The sequence below is a fragment of the Cydia amplana genome, chromosome Z (genome assembly GCF_948474715.1).
Source record: "Cydia amplana chromosome Z, ilCydAmpl1.1, whole genome shotgun sequence".
Lineage (NCBI taxonomy): Eukaryota > Metazoa > Arthropoda > Insecta > Lepidoptera > Tortricidae > Cydia > Cydia amplana.
In genome coordinates, this window is record NC_086096.1 from 28,726,155 (window position 1) to 28,747,019 (window position 20,865).

The window sequence follows — 20,865 nt, forward strand, 5'->3', positions numbered from 1 at the left end:
CGGTTAGTTTGTGCGATAACTCACTTGCGAGTTTCAGTTACATTGCCAAATACTGAGGTACATTTAATTTGATCAGATACTGTAAAGACACTCGCATGCGAGTTCTTGTACCGATTACATAGGAGCCTTTGAGTATTTCCGAAAAACATTTGTGTACAGAGAATAATTAAATAAAAATCATCATTTGCGCAGGTCCTAGCCGGAGGACGAGGAAAGGGAGCCTTCAAGAATGGTCTCAAAGGTGGTGTCCGTATGGTTTCCACGTAAGTTTTGTTGATGTAAAGACCGTATCGTTAAGTATAAAAAAGATAGTAGGCAGTTAACCTACAATAGGTGAAAACTAGATCATGGGTGCCCAGATTTTATCGCGTACACGCAATGACCTGAAAAACAAGGCCATACCATTCCTACTATTCATTGCGTAAGAAATGTGCTAATAATTTTGAAAAGGCATTTATGTATGCAACACTGTATATGTAATTATGTATACACAATTTAAGAACCGCCTCCCATTTAGTTTCTATTTCATACTGTTTACAATCACTACAATAAGTCGTATGAACTGATATATTACCGTGTCATCGATAATTACGCTCCAAGACAATAAGATAACCATCAGAAGTGTCCGAGTCGTAAGCATAACAAGATTGACCTGATCAGAGAGACAAATGCACACAGGCGCTGCGAAACTCTTTGTTCCAGTTAATGTAAACAACCGAACAGATATAATTGGGAGAATCAACTTTTTCTTGTCGCTCGTTTCCATGGTTACGGTGTGCTTGCTGGGTCACTCTTAAGACCATGGTTTTATTATGGTATTTAAAATAACTATTACATTTTTATGGCCGTAATGCAAGCCTTTCCATAATGGGTCATCTACTTACAGTATTTACTTACTGCAGTGGGGCAATGACCTGAAGTGGATCTTGTAGTCTGGATTTAGTAGGACGTAAACGTAGTATAACATTTCTTCTAACAAACTATTCTAGTATTGTCGCCTGAACGACAAGGAAAAGTTTATCCACCCAAATACATCTTGAAATATAATATTCCTCTTGTGTCTATTACATACGAATACCTACCTTCAACTTCAAATATGCAAGTTGCTGCGTTCAAGTGTTGCCTTTATTCAAAGTTCGTGTAAGGGAACAAAAAAAAACTATAATCGCGTTGTAATATTAAATGTGTATTTCCTTCTGACTTCTTTCGACTATCAAATAGGCATCTAATGTTTCCCATAGCCTCCAGGTGGGACGACAGGGTTGTGGACACAGCCAATACTATGATTCTAATAATATCTTAAGCGAAATACGTGACGAATATGATGTCTCGACAAACAGAACTAAACTCATTCGAAATACGTAAACTTTCTACTTAGATATCCTATTATGCGAATTAGTCACGTGAACGTGAAAAGTCACTTACTGGCTTGCAACGTGTCGGCACAATTACTTAATCCAACAAGACGCTCGGTGAATTTTAGCACCCATACATTTAGGTATAGTTACGTTATATAAGAAAATATATTAGAATAAGGCGTCTTGCCGTTCAGTTTAGTTACCTAATACCTGCGAAGCATTGGCTTATCTGGAGCGTCCCTGAATAGTTATTGTTTGTACGAGTATTACGTTTGATGGTCGACTTCCAGTGCTGATGGGCTCTAGTAGCTAAAATGCCCTATAGAAATAGGAACAGCGATCATTTTAGGCCCTTTTGACCTAGCATCTAGTCACTGCACTGGGAGCCTCGCCTGTGGCTAATCAACTGATTGGTCGTTGACTTTGGACCTTGGACTATTCATCATCTTTACAATAGCTACACGGGACGTTCGGCCGAGTATAATCGTATATGCTGATATTATAGAATAAAAAACAATAACATTGATGGTGACAATTTCTATCTAAAACTTGATACAAATAAATTGTAAATATAGGTACAGTAAAAACTTAACCTAATTTAAAACTATAAATCTAAGTCTAAACAGTCCCTGGGGCATACTTAGTGCCATAAATGCTTATCTCTTGTCATTGCCACCGTCAAAATGCCTGCGATAGCCCGAGGCGATGGCAAGAGTCCCGAATCCCGATGATATGTCGTTGATACCTTGGAGTGGAGGATGGGGCGAGTGTTGGTGTGGGACGCGACATGTGTGGACTTTTTTTTTACTTTCAGTTCTGCCTTGATGACAATGAATCAGGACTATCACGACGGGTTTATCATATTACAGCGAATTATCGCTAAATCAAAGTCCAGGGTTCTTTGCTTTTCTTTTCTGATTCATGCTATCAAGATTCCACTGTATGTTATCATAGCAACCTTTAAGTATTTAGAACATGAGTAACCGAGTACCTACTGCTTCAAATATGTATACAGTTAATAGGGTCTTTAGGCGAGTCGCGCCACATAAACCTCTGAGCGTCGCGATCCTCTGCTCGGATCTTGACTTGAGGAAACATCTCGCGAATATCATCACCAGTCAGGGCAATCTTTCCCTAAAACTGTTAATTTTGTATGCATACTTGGCTACTTGTACAAGCGACTAAGTTTACACAGAATTATCCGTTTCCTTTTTATGATTTGCGGTTATAAATAACAATCAGTAAATGCAAAAGAATGAAGCATATATTTGTACATAGACCGGAGCAAGCCGCTGAGCTCGCGAGCAAGATGCTCAACCAGTACCTGGTGACGAAACAGACCGGCGCCGGCGGGCGCATCTGCAACATGGTCATGGTCACCGAGCGCAAGTTCCCGCGCCGCGAGTTCTACGTCGCCATCATGATGGAGCGCAGCTTCAATGTAAGTTGGCCTGCGAATAAATAAATAAGATCAATATTTATATCAGACACATATCGTCGGGTGACAAGTAAAAGTCACTAACTAACACCATTGAAATTATTGGACAATAAACCGTGTTACAAGTGTAATAAAGTGCATTGTTACTTAAATTTTTTGATAGTACTTAGTGACTTTTGCTTGTCACCCGAGGATATTTTAGTTATTACATGCATAACATACTCAGATCATAGACATTCAGGCCAAAATTTCATAAGTATGTGATAGTCTTTACCCTTTTAAGTGACCCTTATACTTGAATTAGAACTTCTTAATCCTCACAATAACACGTACGTGATGAATGCAGGGTCCCGTGATAATCGCGTCGTCGCAAGGTGGCGTGAACATCGAGGACGTGGCGGCGGAGAACCCCGAGGCCATCACCTACGAGCCCATCGACATCATCAAGGGAATCACTGCTGACCAGATCAACCGCGTCATCGAGAAGGTACTGTAAACAGTCAGCACCACAGAACAAGTTAGAATGGCGATGCGAGCAGGGTACGTGTCGCCGCCGGTTTTGAGCAAACGCTCGCATGCTACTCGCCCGCGCTGAACGAAAAATGAAGTAAACATGCCTTTTTGCGCCACATTAACCTTCAGATTAAGAAGCCAGACATCAAATCTGTCTAAAGGAGGCGTATCCATTCACCACGCACACAAGGCGCTAGCTAATTTTTACTACCGTTGCGCGAGTGTTAGTAAATGTGGAGAGGAACGAGCGGCGACATCGGTTCCGATACTAACTGCGCCCGATAGCCATTCTAACCTCTTTAATATGTTCTGTGGTCAGCACCCAGTCGTAGATAAAACATTTATTTCTAAGTTGAATACACGACAATGATCAGATCGACGCAAACGTTGGCGCCAGCTCTCTTGACAGCTCCTTGCAATGATAGGAGCGCGGTCATCTGACAGCGCTCCTATCATCGAAGGGTACGTGCAGAAACCTGCCTAAAATTACCACCAAATAAACATCTTCTGAGACATATTCGACGTCATGAATATTTTAATAACTTTACCGTCCTATTAGTCTATCTTTGGTCTCATATATTCCAAACAAGTTGTAACTTCTTGTGTAAGATTAACACCCAAATAAAAAAAATCTATTACAGATTGGGCTTCAAGAAAGGCAACAAGAAGCTTCTGACATGATTGCCAAAATGTATGAGCTGTTCTTGAAAAAAGACGCTCTGCTTATCGAGGTGAACCCTTACGCCGAGGACGCTCTCTCTGGCAATTGTAAGTTTTGCTATATAGTTGTGTATTGTATATCATAAATGATAGAGTTCTGATTTCAACTATCAGCATTTTCACACACACTTTATTATTGACTGAAGCGTTAGTGATGTTCTCCTCCACAGGTCGTAATTCTCAACCGATTCTTAGATTAAATAGATTCATGACGATTCAGTTTGAACATTTTCAAAATGGCATGAGGGCTCGCGAGGTGTACAGCTCACAGAGCCACATTATTTTAACGGCACTTACAGACTACATTTTTATTTGTTCGCAGTCTTCTGTTTGGACGCCAAGTTCCGTTTCGACGACAACGCCGACTTCAGGCAAAAGGAACTGTTCGCACTGCGCGACACCACGCAGGAAGACCCCAAGGAAATCGAGGCCGCCAAGTTCAACCTGAACTACATTGCTCTCGACGGTAATATTGTTATTTCTATTTTTTCTCCTTAATTTGTGATAACAGTCAATCAAACAGACATAAAGGCATAATGGCCCCAATTCAGCAATCACCGTATCGTATTTAACTTGATACCGGATTCAAATTTTTATCGGTATGATAACAATAAATATTACTCGTATTAATAATAATATACAAGGTGCTCACGAATCCGAAAGATTTAAACCACACATTTCTGAGGCCAAGAGAAGGAAAAAATGTAATATAAATGTAGGTCAATTTCGCCAAATATTTTTTTGTGTTTTTGAATGTATTATTACATAAAAAGTAAATCTATCGTAAAATTGGAATCCTTTTTTTCTAATAATATGCTTTGTTTTGGTACTCAACAGACATGTTGTGTTTTGGTACTCAACAAACATGTTGTGTTTTGGTACTCAACAAACATGTTGTGTTTTGGTACTCGCCCGTCAATATAAATCGTACTTTTTGTGTATCTTTCTCTCGGACTGTACCTCTGAAGGGTTTAAAAACTGCTTACTACCCCTTCATACTTCAGTGGCATACCTCACTTTTCAGTTGCTGGAATGATAACTTTATGTCAAATAATTAAATCTCAAATAGACATTCCCGCTGCGGGATTTTGCCACGCGACGAGCTACAGGGGGTGCTAAAGATAATACGTTTGCAACAGGTTCACTTGGTTTATCTTATTCGCCGTCTGCCATTACGAAAACTCCAAAGCGAAGAAGCATTACACTAAGGCCTGAGTGGACGCTCGAAGCGGAGCGTTCGGCGGGGCGTGCAGCGTGGCGTCGGGCTCACGCGTGATGTGAGCAGCGTGCACTAAGGCCGCTACTATACGTTTGCATTTGTTTAACATGCACGCCGCACGCCCCGCCCCGCTGCACGCCCAACTCGAGCGTCCACTCAGGCCTTACACTTAAGAAATTGGGTACTTTCCACTACTTAAAATAAATTATTTCACACCGTGCACGAAATAAAGCACCAGATAATTATTAGAAAACCATAGATAGCAGTTATTTTTAAATACTATTTCTATTTAATAAATTGGAATGAAATATAAAAAACCGGCCTAGTGCGAGTCGGACTCGCGCACGGAGGATTCCGCACCATCAACAAAAAATAGAGCAAAACAAGCAAAAAAACGGTCACCCATCCAAGTACTGACCCCGCCCGACGTTGCTAACTTCGGTCAAAAATCACGTTTGTTGTATGGGAGCCCCACTTAAATCTTTATTTTATTCTATTTTTAGTATTTGTTGTTATAGCGGCAACAGAAATACATCATCTGTGAAAATTTCAACTGTCTAGCTATCACGGTTCGTGACATACAGCCTGGTGACAGACGGACGGACGGACAGCGGAGTCTTAGTAATAGGATCCCGTTTTTACCCTTTGGGTACGGAACCCTAAAAAGTAGGCGAGTTGACCGTGACGTCACTACACACGTTTTCATATAAATACCATATTAGAAAATCGTTTTGACAATTCTAAAAGCTGATTTGACTAGTAGGAAAGTAGTCAATAGGGATGTTGACATGAATCGCGAAAATATAACATGTTATGTTTTTACCATAGCAGGGAATATTAGAATGCGGAAAATCATATTTTGCAAGTGTAAATATGCGTAATAAATTAATTAAAAATAATCAAAAGTATTTAAAATAATGCCCAGTATCACGTGACTGCAAACGCCAATCGGAGCGCGTGACGTAATCACAGTGGAATCACCAAAGGCAAGTTATAAAACCTGCCTAAGTGTCTACAGATTATCGTACCGAAACGCGATCTTGGTGCGGTGCGGCGCACGAATCGATAGTGTGTAAGGTGGTGCGTTGAGGACGCAGCTATAAGTTAGAGCGAGAAAGAAGGTCGCTGTCCGATGCGGTAGTGTGTTATGGCTTTAAAAAAAATTGTCAGTTACCATATAAAGAAATTAAAAAATAGGCTGACAGCAGTTTGTTTAAAACGCCGTTACGTCATCAAGGTCACGTGACAGTTTGGAGCGTTTAGGCGCGAAATTTAAACACGAAACTTATTATACATGTTTTTTTTATTTAAAATTAATGAATATATTTTTTTAATATTTTTTTCTGTAATTATTACGTGTCTATCTACAAAATGAAACCAGTTCCAAAAAATTGTCAACATCCCTATTGTATGCTGGTTGTTTTGTTTGATAGGCACGATCGGTTGCATGGTGAACGGCGCCGGGCTGGCCATGGCCACCATGGACATCATCAAGCTGTACGGCGGCGACCCGGCCAACTTCCTCGACGTGGGCGGCGGCGCGACCGCGCAAGCCGTCTCGGTATGTACCACCCACTGACAATCCAACCTCTAGACTGAGCTTAGGCCAATTCTTTCATGAAACCGATGCTGCCAAAAATACGGGGGTGCGGGGGGACGAGGTGAGCGAATCCCGTGCCGTGATTGACTCGAAGATGGAGTAACGCTACCGTATGTGTGGCAGAGGGGGTAGCGCGACTATGCTATGTCTAGAGGTTGGATTGTCTGTGGTACCACCACTATACTGCCCTGCTAAGCCGAAAAGCGCTATCTCAAAAGAAAATTCATTGCTAACTTATACTCTAGTTTCTATAGCTGAGAATTCCATTTTCAAAATCATTTGTTTTTGAGATAGCGCTACTTGGCTTAGGTGGGCAATATACGAGTAGCTCACGCTAGTGCGCATGTTCCCTCAAACATTTTAAGAAGTTGAAGGTTTAATAAAGAATATCTGGGCGACCGAGCTTTGCTCGGAAAACATATAATAACTCAGAAACGCGCGTTTTCCCAGAGATAAGACCTAGCTAAATTGATTTTTTGCCCTCTAAAACCCCTACATAGCAAATTTCATCGAAATCGTTAGAGCCGTTTCCGAGATCCCCGAAATATATATTCATAAATAAATAAATATGCAAGAATTGCTCGTTTACAGGTAATAGATAAACTTTGAAGTTCGTTTATTTGATGATGTCCACAGGAAAGACTCAACTCATACTAAAAAAGTATTTCACGCAATTAAGTATAATATATCCACTTCAGAACTACTGCAACTAATAGTAATAGGTATGTTAAATTGGTGAAGACCAATATCTACATTCACGGCATTAATAGATGTATAACTTGCATAATAATTGTACTTGTTGAGAATGAAAGTGTGATACATACTTGTGATTGTTTCTGTATAGCTTTATTGACGTCGCTTCGTTATTTTTAGCTTTATTGATGCTCATTTGTCCAATTTTTGACACGCATAGCACGTGTAGCCTTGGAATACTTTTTACTGAATTAGGTCTTGTTGACTTGTCCACTCGTTGATTATGATTATATTGAAGTTCCGTCTTTGTTACATTGTTGGCAGTTTATAATTGATGGTCCAGTAGCTAGCTGCGACATATCGTTTATTATTTATAGTTCGACCGGCCGACCGTATCAGTGGCAAAAACATGTAAAGATTGGGATGTGTAATATATAGCATAAATTCAAACGCACAATAAACCTGCTAGACGTAGACTGAACGTTTTTCTAAAAACAACTAAGAAGTCCTCAATAGGGATGATGACACATGTTGAATTTTATAACAAAATCTAGTAAAATAGATAGCAAACGAGCAATTTATCACAATAATGTGGATATTAAAATAAAGTATTGAAAAATTACAAAAATACAGGACCTGAAAGTTTCAAAATTTTAGTTTTTTTATAACTTCCAAAAACTATAAAAGTAAGGGTACCATTCGATTCCTTACATTTCATCCATACATAAACGCAATATTTCACCGACAGAAACGCAATTTTCTTGTTTTGTCCATACTACAAGATGGGCTCCCAGAGACCTTGACGTCACGTTCCCATATCGTTTTATTTAGGGCGTTTCGCGAGTGAAGTGCGACTGTCGGCCTTTGACTACAATTTCTGACTTTTGTGTTGCAATGGGTCCCATAAAGACATTTGATCCTAAAAACAAACCCGATCGATTGATACCATAAATGAAAATTAGTCATGTAGCCTATTGTAATGATGATACTAAGGACATTCATCCGCTTGTTTTGTAAAACATACTTTTCAAATATATTGAGATATGCCATAAATAGCAGACCATAGAGTTATTATAATTATCATCATTGTTGATATTAAATAAGTACTCTTTTTTATAGGAAGCCTTCAAGATCATTCTGTCCGACCCGAAAGTGACAGCCATCCTGGTGAACATCTTCGGCGGCATCATGCGCTGTGACGTCATCGCCGAGGGCATCATCACCGCCGCCAAGAACCTCAACATTCAGATCCCCGTTATTGTCCGACTTCAGGTAACAGAGCGGCTACCGCGAAAACCGTTTTTCACAAATTGCGGGGATCTTTCTCTTTTACTCCAATGAAGGCGTAATTAGAGTGACAGAGCAAAATGCCCGCAATTTGCGAACTTCGATTTTCGCGGTTATAGCCCAGGCTACGCCGGCACACCATGGAACTTACAAAATGCTAATTTCACGTTACAGAATTATTATAATCTCATTATATGACGAAGCAGTATTAGGGTAACTCTTTGGTTGCCCATACGATGTACAGCACCAGAACAACTCGAAGATTAAAAATGAGTATTTTAAATGTACGCCAAGAAAAAAAAGCACTTAAATTTGTCAATTTAATGACTGCCAGTGATTTGTAAATGGCGGCGCGTGGGGCGTGTTTATAGGATCATAACAGAACTGCTTAGCAGTCATATAATGAATAATCATACAATATTGCACAACCGACCTTCAAACCAAATTGATTTACTCCTTCCTGTACATGTACTTACTTCGATTTTGTTCATCATTGTAGGTGTTTGCTGCTGTCTCGGAAACAACATTGTGTACAACGGTACATAACTAGGTGTTATAATAAAGTATGTGTGTTCAGGGCACGAAGGTGAACGAGGCGCGCAAGCTGATCGCGGAGTCGGGTCTGCGCATCGTGCCGCGCGACGACCTGGACGAGGCGGCCGCGCTGGTGGTGCAGCTCAGCGAGATCGTGTCGCTCGCCAAGAAGGCCGGAGTCGAGGTCAAATTCGACATCCCTAGATACATGCTCGAGAAGTAAAACAGTATTAGATCGCCCAACACTCGGCAAACGATCGATTTGTTTGCCGATGTTTGTACTCATCTATCATGTTTCACCAGTCGGTCAAAGGTCATTCGATCTGTTCCTCGTATTATCGTCGTGTGAAACGCGAGATAACCTTTACGGTATATAGTACCTTGCAGTTCGTTTGGTTTCCCTATATCCGGCAACATTTGCTCAAAGTGTCTGCACCTAATTATTATTTAATCATCAGAAAAAGCAAAAAATTTTGACCTCTAATTAACGTTTTGTTTTTATTAACTGTAAACGAGTAGGTACTTATTGCCGTAATCTTATGTGACTATCTATTCTACGTTAAAAAAGAATGTCACGCAAATTCCTATATTGTGTAATGTTAAAGTATTACGCATTTATTTAATGTTAACCATATTCCTTATTATATTATAAGCTCCAAGAATGACCTTTGAGCACTTCAATTAGTCATACGAAATCGTCTTTACCGTAAAAGTCTTGTTTGCTTCTTCGAATATTGTTGTTATACTGAACGCGATCAGTTGATTCATTGTTACTAGCGACGTTAATCATACTCTAGATATTGTTATAATTATTTTAAGAGTTACTGTAGAAGTAGTTACATAAATATTCATATTGATCCATAGTAGATAGGTACAAATGTTTTATTTATTTTTTGGTCCTTTTACATTTTGTTTATCTCATTTACTTGACATTTGATAGTTGATACATATACATAAGTTTATCGCATGTAAATTTTGTTCTTAATGTGCACACATATTTAGGGTTAGAGTCCAGTTCAGAACGATGTTTGCCTCTATATGCATGTAAACGCAATGACTGTAACCTGTTTTGTGAGCCTAAATAAATAAAATAAAAAAAATAAAAAAATTTGATACGATCGTGTCTAGCTTTTGAGACTTATTTATATGACGAAGTTAACCACACAAATGCTTGATTGCATGTATTTTACTACTTTTGATAAAATCTTTTCAAACTGTATCTGATGACATATGAGAAGAACATCGTGAGGCAAACGTAACAACGAAATTATTGAGATGCGCCTTTACACATCATTAAGTTATTTCAGGCGACGACACTGTTCAAAATTGATATTAAGCCTTCAAATAATCATCAATTTAGTCGACGAAGCATACGAACTTTACATATGTAGGTTGTTCACCAATCATTCATAATATTAAGGTTAAATTTACTAGTTACTTATTCTATTTATTGAATTAATATTTAGTAAAGTCGTGTAGTAATGTAAAGCTTCTGTATGTATCCGTACCGTACTTTGTCTCGCCACGTATACAGTTAGTGATGTCCGGCGGCGGGCCACCCGGCCGCTGCTGCCTCTCTGTAAGTATTGTTTAATCGGCGGGAGCCCTCTAACGGCATACCGTAAAATGTGTAACATGCAATAATCAAGTATTTTGTAAAACGTTTCTTTGTAAATAGATACAATTGTTAAGTTCATGTATTTATTGGGAATAAAGTGATTGAAGTACAATGTTGTATTAACACCGTTAAAACGCAAGTAATTATTATTTATTGGCTTGAAAGGTCACTTGTTGTAATACATTTGGTTTAGATCTGTATTGTAGTTTTTTTATCTTTTTACCTGTAGGAATACCTCATTTTAGCCGATTCTATCATCGCAATGCAACATTAAAGCGCCAGTAGATATTTATATATTTTTAACAAGAGGTACACTTGTGGTTTAAGTGTTTAGCGTATACAATGATGTCGGGTCATGACTGTAAGGAAAACTAAAGGTAAAATATGCAGTATACGAGTTTTTACTTGCTTTTACTTCACTCGGTAGATTTCATTGTCATCTTCCTGGCGTTCGTCCCGGATTTTTGACACAGTTCGCTAAGGTAGCCTGTGGGCACGGGGAATCATAAGATTTGGGTTTCATTGCGAAACTATGCATTATTGATTAGAATCCGGTTTCCTCACATGTTTTTCCTTTACCGAAAAGAGTTTAGAAAATATCAAACACCGAGAAACGAGTAGCTCAACTTATTTTTGTTGTTATTCTGTCCCGTCAGTCGTCACATAATTTGTTAGAAGAAATGTTATAGTACGGTTTACTAATATGCTAAGTAGTATATTGAGATTAATGAGTCGTTTATCTGTCACCAGGCTGTATCTCATGAACCGTAATAGCTAGACAGTAGAAATTTTCACAGGTGATGTATTTATATTGCCGCTATAACAAACAATACTAAAAACAGTAATATAAATATTTAAGTAGGGCTTCCATACAACAAACGTGATTTTTTTGCCGTTTTTTGTGTTATGGTACGGGGAATCCTTCATGCGCGAGTTCAACTCGCACTTTGCCAGTTTTTATTTGGTTTCCTGGCAGTTGCAACCATTCGTGGGTTTTTAAGACATTGATGTGTGTGACCCGTACATTTGGACGCAAATATTCATTGATTTAATCTTACAGGTGAATTTGTATTATAAGAAAAAAGAATCGGGTGGCGCTGGCGGCGGCTGCGCGTGACATAGCTTTGAGCTCCCTTGCCAGACTGTCGTTTTTTTTCTATTGCAGCAAGATTTTATAGTCAGTGTAGTGAATATTATCTATCTCAATTGTGTTATGATTGTACATAGATATTTATCTGGTATAGTCTGTGCGGAACGAGAAGTCGTGGAATGTATGGGGCCCAATACTCTTCTCTTTCCGAACAGACTCTAGGAACAAGGCAACGCTTGTGGCTTCTAAATTCGAATTTTATAGATATTTTATGACTGCAATGTCACATGAATGACACGGTTAACGTATTGGTATACACTCGGTATACATATAGAACGTGAACATTCATGTACAATTTTGCTAATTTATTAAGAATATCTGGGTGACCGAGCTTCGCTCGGAAAACATATAAAAACTCGAAAATGCGCGTTTTCTTAGAGATAAGACCTAGCTAGATCGATTTTTCGCCCCCAAAAACCCCCATATAGTAAATTTCATCGAAATCGTTAGAGCCGTTTCCGAGATCCCCGAAATATATAAATAAACAAGAATTGCTCGTTTAAATTTATTATATATAAGATTAAGATTAGGAATGACATGAAAGACGTATAACGATTCTGATTTTGCTGCTTTCTTATTACCTAATTCCATAAGTTACTAGTGTGCAAATAAGTTTTTCTTATATTTACATACATATACGTTCAGTACGGAACGAACTGTGTCCAATGCTATTAGGCCCATGTATGTTCAGCGAAAATTAAGAATGGGGGGAAAATCGGTAGCTCATGACGTCCCTAGTTTGATCCATACTGAACCAGATTCCTTTTTGGCGTTGAAATGATATAATTATCGATAACACGATTACCTATGTTCTTTTTAAATCCTGCCAGCGAAATATCTAGGTATAGTAATGATTCGTGATTGTATCAACAGTGTAAAGAAACGTCGATTGTGAGTAATTAATAATTACTAATTATGTATAAGCGTTTTTTTATTAAATCTTTTAAGTAGGAAGGGAAAAAACCTAATACGCATATAAATACTTTTAATAAATCTGTACATGATTATAAGTTTATTTTTATTTCCTTGCATTTGCAACTACATACTTATACAAATGTTACTTAAATAAATGGACATGTTTACCTCTAAATATTAATGAAAACAATGCCGTATATATATACTAACAATAATAAAATTATTACTTAATTGTTCAACTCAACATTGCACTGAAACATAGCATGAGTAATATGACAAGAATCAAAGACATATTTCCTACACGTGGCGTAGGTAAGTATGCCGTCCTAAACAGGTTTCTATAGAACTTCTTTGCTAGGTGTCGAAATTCCTAATGCTTCTTCATAGCCTATTTTCGTTTCATGGTTATCTGAAAAAATAAAAAGGTGATTATTATCCACGCAAATTCTGCTATTTTGTTTATATACCTAAACTGATACCTATTTAAGTTGACACGCACAAGATTTGATGCGTCTATCCTCCTAAGGCCCAACGAAAAATTGAGTATGTAGTCAGTACGGCCCGTAGTCCTACCAGTAGTACTATTGTTTTGTACTCATTCAGACCCAAGTACTAAAAACACTTTTTTTAATGTTATTGTACTTATACAGCACCTTGTACAGCACTTTTTTTTTACGAACTTGTTAAAGGGCTCACAGACAAAACAAAACAGTCCTTTAGAAGTTCGTACACGCCAATTTCGATAAGCGCAAAATTTGAAATGGGTTTTCTATTAAGTCCTACTGGTAGTCCGTGGTACGCTATGACTACACAATTGTTGTAGGAGCTGGGTCTGAATAAGAAAGTTAATAAGTACTATGGGTAGGACCTTGGGCCTTAGGAGGCTATAAGAAACCAAGCCTAAGAGTCTCCCCAAACTTATCGACGCGGAATCGGCAATGCCAATAGAAATGAAACTTTATGTCCACGCAATAAGAGCGAAAAAGACGCCGACGCGTCGGCCGTCGACGGCCGAACGGAGCCGAACCGAACCTTACCTGTTTATGCTGTTTACTATCGGCTTTCGCCGAATCCGCGTCGATAAGTATGGGGAGACCCTAATACAATATGATATGTTGTTTACCTTTTTTAGAGGATCTCTTTTTAGACTCCTTGTCTCTCGTCTCCTTCTTCGCCTTCTTGTGATTTTCAGTCTTGTTAGTTTTGTCCCGCTCGCCCGCGCCGCTATTTGTCTTCGATCGCTTTTTCTCTTTCCCCTTTATGTTGTCTATGAGTGCATCTTCTGGTGCTACGTATTTGTCCAGGTCAGCTATAATTAAGTCGCCTTCTTTGGTGTGTTTGTTCTTTTTCTCCTTCTTCTTTTGAGATTTCTCAGTGGCGTTCTTTTCGGATTTGGCTTTCTTAGTTACTTTTGTCTTTTTGTTGAGAAGGCCGGTCTCTGGTGAGGGGTACTGATGTATTCTAGAAGTAAGTAGCTCGTCATCGCGTAGTGGTCTGAAAGAAAGTATACATGATATCAAGACTGAAGTACCGATGCGGTAGGATCGCCATTGGCCACATTACAGTTCGATGTGTAAGTTGACGCTTCGATTAGATTTCACTAGTTTTATATTACGAATAGGTTAATGTTACAGGTTAAACAACGGCGGCTTTGTAAGTATACCTTAAGTGTAAAGGCTTGTGCCGTTGTATTTAACAACATAGGGCTTAATGGCGCAATGGCACGGGGTCGTTCGCCGCGTAAACAATGTCCATTGCCTGTAACGTGATAGGAGGAGTTTTGGTAAACACTAAACCTTAGCTTCATAATGCGGAGTCTTAGGGTTGGTTGCACCAAACCGTTCTAACTTTATTGTATGGGATGTTTCATAGTTCACTGTTGATCAGTCCGGGGTCAATCCATAATAAACGCTACCAAGGGTTCAAAAATGAAAATTGGTTTAAGAAGTCAACACTAACCTATTTCCATAGAAAACATGCTAAACCTTCATGTCAGAAAAAATCATTTTTTACATGTTTTCCATGTACTTGATCGCAACGTTTAAATGATACGCGTAAAACTAATTTTATACAGCGATATTGGCAAGACTAATTAAAAAGAAAGTAACTTTAAACTGTTACAAATATCCCGCAGTTATTTGAGGTAAAATATCGTAATTTTATAATTTGTCTTTAAAAATATTAAAAAGCATGGATTAATCGGTTTTTAGAAGAGTATTCTAGACTGTGGTCTCAAAGTAACACCCGAAACGAAAAAGAGATAAAAGTATGTGTAATTTTTCGCGTAATTAACTATAGCCAAACATGTTTTGCCAAAGTAAGGCTTGATGTGAACCTATTCAAATGTGTAATAATTATTGTTTTAGCGTCTGCTTTAGTCGTATGTTTTAACCCTTTGAGCGCCGTTGGCATGTATACAAGACAACGACAGAACGGTACACTGGCGCCGCTGTCTTGTATACAAGACACAAATTCAACCGCTCGGTAAATGTAAAAAAAATATCAATTGTAATTTGTTTACACTCTTTTTAATGTTTTAGGTCTTTGTTTAAAAAAATGCATTTAAAGCAGCTATATATGTAAATCCATTCTTTTATAATAAGACTATCAAAGAATTAGCTCCAGTTTTCAACGTTTTTCATGTTCCTCGTCGCCGTTGTCTGGTATAAAAGACAGCTAGGGATGGGAATGTCAACTCGATATGAGAATATTCAAAATAAATATCAAATCCGAAATCTCGTTTTATTTAAGCATTTGAACACTTGTTAAATGCCAATTGGTGGTAACTAGTAACTAGATTACGTAAAACGAGAGAGAGACAGGCATAACTATAGCTGAAGTTCAGGGAGCTTCTTCAGCTGTAGATAGTAGAGAGAGTCAGACAAGTAAATCTGTCCTTGTGGTCTATTTGCAGAACAAATGATTCATTTTGACATGATAGTGTAGTGGGGAGTGATACCCCTGCAGTGAGTCATTTTAAATTAAAGATGATTACAATTTTCACATGCATATTTTTAGTCACGCACACGTGTTCAAGTGTATAAAAATACCACACTGTTTTAAATCACACGTAGGAACAAAGGACGCGCCGCGCGCCGAGCGTTTATTATGTGACGGTTTATAACCCTTAAAATTTTCTTTGTTCACTCGAACCAAACCGAAAAAGGACAGCTGATTATTTTTTGATAAGAAGTTAGGATGGAAAGTAAAAAAACTCCTAATTGTTCGTTGATAAGGATTTAGGATATAAAGTAAAGCTACGTATGCTACTATTAAATTGTTTTTCAAACTATTACATTAATAACTGACTGAATAAATATTATTGTTCTTCACTCATTGACAATTCAACCCACGTGTAATTTTCCCCAATGCAGTTCCGGTACATTTATATTATCGACACACTATGCGCAGCTCTAACGTTACGCTTATAAAGTTTACGTACCGACGAGCGCTTACGCCGTTGACCTAGAGACTATTATTACTTAATCCGCGCGGAAACAGTCCTTGTCGGTCTGCACTGCGGCCAGTCCATGCGCGCCGTTGTCATGTATAAAAGACTTCTCGTACAGCCTAGTGCAGTGATATTACGTCATGAATCGATATTGTTTAGTGGTTGTTTTTAATGATAAAGACCTTTATTTTTAATATTGTCGTGTGTAAAAAATATGTAAATTTTTGGCATTTTCGAAATAAATTAAAGTTGGGTAAGAACAAAGCCAAATTGAGAAGATTTTTACCATAAATTGTAAATATCGATATCACTATTTGCAATCCCTAAACTTTTTATTAGTTGTTTACTTAAAATTTACTCTGGCGTGTGAGTGAGCGTCTTTGCGGACTAGGTTCGGCGGCCAAAAGGTTAAAGTTTGAAGTTGTGTAACACCCGAAACGTGTTGATCGTCTGTCTGCCTGTCCCCGGCTTTTCTCCGTGATGGTTTGTGCTAGAAAGCTGCAATTTGGCATGGACACATAAATCAATTATGTCGACAAAGTAGTAACACAAAAATTACAAAACAATTTTTTTTTTACAAAATATTTTTTCATAATATTGTTAAATTTTTTTCGCCTTTAATCCTGTGATGTGGGGTGTCGTTGGATAGATCTTTCAAAATGAATAGGTGTCACCATCAACCATTTTTTGATTAAGTGAATGTTTTCGGAAATATTAGCATCGAAAGAAAAATAACTATGATATCTTCGAGAAATAGTTTTTATTGTCAGATTAATGTATTTTATAATAATTCTCCGTTTATTACTTATGTTTTTAATCGAATTTATTAAAAAGACAATAATTTCAATAATATAAGCCATAATTTCGTATATATCTGCCTTAATTTCGTACTCGTAACACCCGAAACAGGTAAATTATTTTATTAAAATTAATTAAAAAGTGATACTAAGTGTTACTTCAGTGTTTCAGTAGACTATATTAACTATTATTACTTGACATAAATAAAACTGGAGGTTACTTGAGAAAATTCGCTAAATTATGCATTTTGGGACTGATGGTCAGAAGGTATAGGCCAATTCGCGTAACACCCGAAACAGCTACTTTTTAGTGATTCTCTCGTTATTGCTCTTATATTTTAATTATGTGAGTTCAGGAAAAGAAAATATTATCAAAGTAGTAGATGAATCAATAATTATAACCTCCCTAGTTCATTTACAATATCGAATAAAACCTTATTTTATGAGTTCAAGTGTAACACCCGAAACGGTGGAATGACCCTCCGCTAACGTGTTTGGTGCAACTGGCACTTGGTATAAGGGTCGGTTGCACCAAACTGTTTGTATCGTAAAGCTGGCCACACACACTAGGTTTTGCGTGTCGGTTTTGCTTGTGCAAGCAAAACCAACAGGCACGACCGAGTTCCATAGGGCACACACACGTAACGACAAACCTGCACAAACTCTCAGTTCAAACCATCATGGCACCGCCGGTAGCGGTGGTTGACGTCGACGCAATAGCGTTATTAGGTTTATATTTCGTCAGCCATACACGCATACAAACCATGAATCCACTCCACACTTAAAAAATAATAAAACTGGCCAAGTGCGAGTGGGACTCGCGCACGAAGGGTACCGTACCATTATCTATAAAAACGGAAAAAAAATCATGGGAGCCCCACTCCGACTCGCACTTGGCCGGTAGTATTTGTTGTACTAGAGGCAACAGAAATAGATCATCTGTGAACATTTCAACAGTCTAACTAGCATAGTTCATGAGATACAGCCTAGTGACAGACGGACAGTGGAGTCTTAGTAATAGGGTCCCGTTTTACCCTTTGGTTACGGAACCCTAAAAATCCTCTACAATTGCATTCCGTTTGCGAGACGACATTGTTGCACAGTGACGTGCGACCTATCCCGTCGGCAATCACTGGATAACTGAAGCCTATCAAGCCTGCCAGCCACACACGTTCAGTTATGCCTGCGCAAGCGAAGTGCGCAAGCACAACCGACAGGCAAAAAATATAAATTTTGATATTTTCAATTTTGCTTGCGCAGGCAAGGAGTTTGCTTGCGCAGGCAAGGAGTCATGTCATACACACGTTCAGTTATGCCTGCACAAGTAAACTGTGCAGGCATAACCATCGGTTATAACCTAGTGTGTGTGGCCGGCTTTAAAGAGTTCGCTAAGTTTCATAGTAAAGCGCTGGGGCGCGCGGGCTGACATTGATCATGCACGTGCGTGTCAACTTACAAGTCGAGGTCCAGGTCGAGCGCGCGGTGGGGGTCGTCGGCGGGCGGCGCGGGCTCCTCGTCGGACGGCGCCGCGCCCTCGGGCAGCTCCCCGCCCTCGGCCACCACGGGCCGCGCCGCGACCTCGCCCTCGCTCTCCGACTCGGAACACTGCTCCTTTTTGCTCTTCCGCTTGCCGCCCGCTCGCTTCGACTTCTTGGTTTTCTTTGAACTCTCCCGCATCGACACGGTCAGGTAAGCGTCGGATCGCTTGGCTGGAATATTAATAAGCTAAATTAGCATAACATTAACTATATCATTAAATGTTTCTATTATCAAAATAAAATATATAGCCACCCTACACTAGCGTCTTCCGTGCGTCGACGTCTAGTCAACTCCTCGGCAGCTGCTAGACGCAACTGCGCAGCGACGCCATTTTCCATAGCGCGGCAAATCGTCCTTCAGATAGCGCAGGTCGTCCGCCTACTGACTTACACGCTATCAGACCGTAGTAGTAGTAGTAATAATGTAGTAGGATACTGACCGCGCACCACGAGCGGCACCTCGAGCGCGATCTCCGCGACCGGCACGTCGTCCTGCTGGTAGGAGCGCGGCGAGTCGTCCTTCAGGTAGTGCGGGTCGTTCGCCTACTGACTCACACGCTATCAGACCGTAGTGTAATGTAGTAGGATACTGACCGCGCACCACGAGCGGCACCTCGAGCGCGATCTCCGCGACCGGCACGTCGTCCTGCTGGTAGGAGCGCGGCGAGTCGTCCTTCAGGTAGTGCGGGTCGTTCGCCTACTGACTCACACGCTATCAGACCGTAGTGTAATGTAGTAGGATACTGACCGCGCACCACGAGCGGCACCTCGAGCGCGATCTCCGCGACCGGCACGTCGTCCTGCTGGTAGGAGCGCGGCGAGTCGTCCTTCAGGTAGTGCGGGTCGTTCGCCTACTGACTCACACGCTATCAGACCGTAGTGTAATGTAGTAGGATACTGACCGCGCACCACGAGCGGCACCTCGAGCGCGATCTCCGCGACCGGCACGTCGTCCTGCTGGTAGGAGCGCGGCGAGTCGTCCTTCAGGTAGTGCGGGTTGTTCGCCTACTGACTCACACGCTATCAGACCGTAGTGTAATGTAGTAGGATACTGACCGCGCACCACGAGCGGCACCTCGAGCGCGATCTCCGCGACCGGCACGTCGTCCTGCTGGTAGGAGCGCGGCGAGTCGTCCTTCAGGTAGTGCGGGTTGTTCGCCTACTGACTCACACGCTATCAGACCGTAGTGTAATGTAGTAGGATACTGACCGCGCACCACGAGCGGCACCTCGAGCGCGATCTCCGCGACCGGCACGTCGTCCTGCTGGTAGGAGCGCGGCGAGTCGTCCTTCAGGTAGTGCGGGTTGTTCGCCTACTGACTCACACGCTATCAGACCGTAGTGTAATGTAGTAGGATACTGACCGCGCACCACGAGCGGCACCTCGAGCGCGATCTCCGCGACCGGCACGTCGTCCTGCTGGTAGGAGCGCGGCGAGTCGTCCTTCAGGTAGTGCGGGTTGTTCGCCTACTGACTCACACGCTATCAGACCGTAGTGTAATGTAGTAGGATACTGACCGCGCACCACGAGCGGCACCTCGAGCGCGATCTCCGCGACCGGCACGTCGTCCTGCTGGTAGGAGCGCGGCGAGTCGTCCTTCAGGTAGTGCGGGTTGTTCGCCTACTGACTCACACGCTATCAGACCGTAGTGTAATGTAGTAGGATACTGACCGCGCACCACGAGCGGCACCTCGAGCGCGATCTCCGCGACCGGCACGTCGTCCTGCTGGTAGGAGCGCGGCGAGTCGTCCTTCAGGTAGTGCGGGTTGTTCGCCTACTGACTCACACGCTATCAGACCGTAGTGTAATGTAGTAGGATACTGACCGCGCACCACGAGCGGCACCTCGAGCGCGATCTCCGCGACCGGCACGTCGTCCTGCTGGTAGGAGCGCGGCGAGTCGTCCTTCAGGTAGTGCGGGTTGTTCGCCTACTGACTCACACGCTATCAGACCGTAGTGTAATGTAGTAGGATACTGACCGCGCACCACGAGCGGCACCTCGAGCGCGATCTCCGCGACCGGCACGTCGTCCT

The 20,865-nt window shown here is 40.7% G+C and overlaps 2 protein-coding genes across 2 annotated transcripts in view; one reads left to right on the forward strand and one right to left on the reverse strand.

The window, feature by feature from the left end:
- LOC134661425 (succinate--CoA ligase [ADP-forming] subunit beta, mitochondrial) overlaps window positions 1-9,843 on the forward strand; it is a 32,441-nt gene extending 22,598 nt beyond the window's left edge. Inside the window, exons 4-11 of the mRNA XM_063517513.1 lie at window positions 193-263; window positions 2,637-2,799; window positions 3,143-3,283; window positions 3,951-4,077; window positions 4,352-4,495; window positions 6,682-6,809; window positions 8,661-8,813; window positions 9,406-9,843. Coding sequence (XP_063373583.1) covers window positions 193-263; window positions 2,637-2,799; window positions 3,143-3,283; window positions 3,951-4,077; window positions 4,352-4,495; window positions 6,682-6,809; window positions 8,661-8,813; window positions 9,406-9,585 — 1,107 coding nt within the window. The 3' untranslated portion in view covers window positions 9,586-9,843. The remainder of the gene's footprint in view (window positions 1-192; window positions 264-2,636; window positions 2,800-3,142; window positions 3,284-3,950; window positions 4,078-4,351; window positions 4,496-6,681; window positions 6,810-8,660; window positions 8,814-9,405) is intronic.
- Window positions 9,844-13,160: 3,317 nt separating this feature from the next.
- Window positions 13,161-20,865, reverse strand: part of LOC134661435 (AP-3 complex subunit delta) — a 28,124-nt gene continuing 20,419 nt past the window's right edge. The window contains exons 16-18 of the mRNA XM_063517530.1: window positions 18,750-19,002; window positions 14,169-14,539; window positions 13,161-13,454 (exon numbers count right to left, since the gene is read on the reverse strand). Of these exons, the coding sequence (XP_063373600.1) occupies window positions 13,384-13,454; window positions 14,169-14,539; window positions 18,750-19,002 (695 nt within the window). The 3' untranslated portion in view covers window positions 13,161-13,383. The remainder of the gene's footprint in view (window positions 13,455-14,168; window positions 14,540-18,749; window positions 19,003-20,865) is intronic.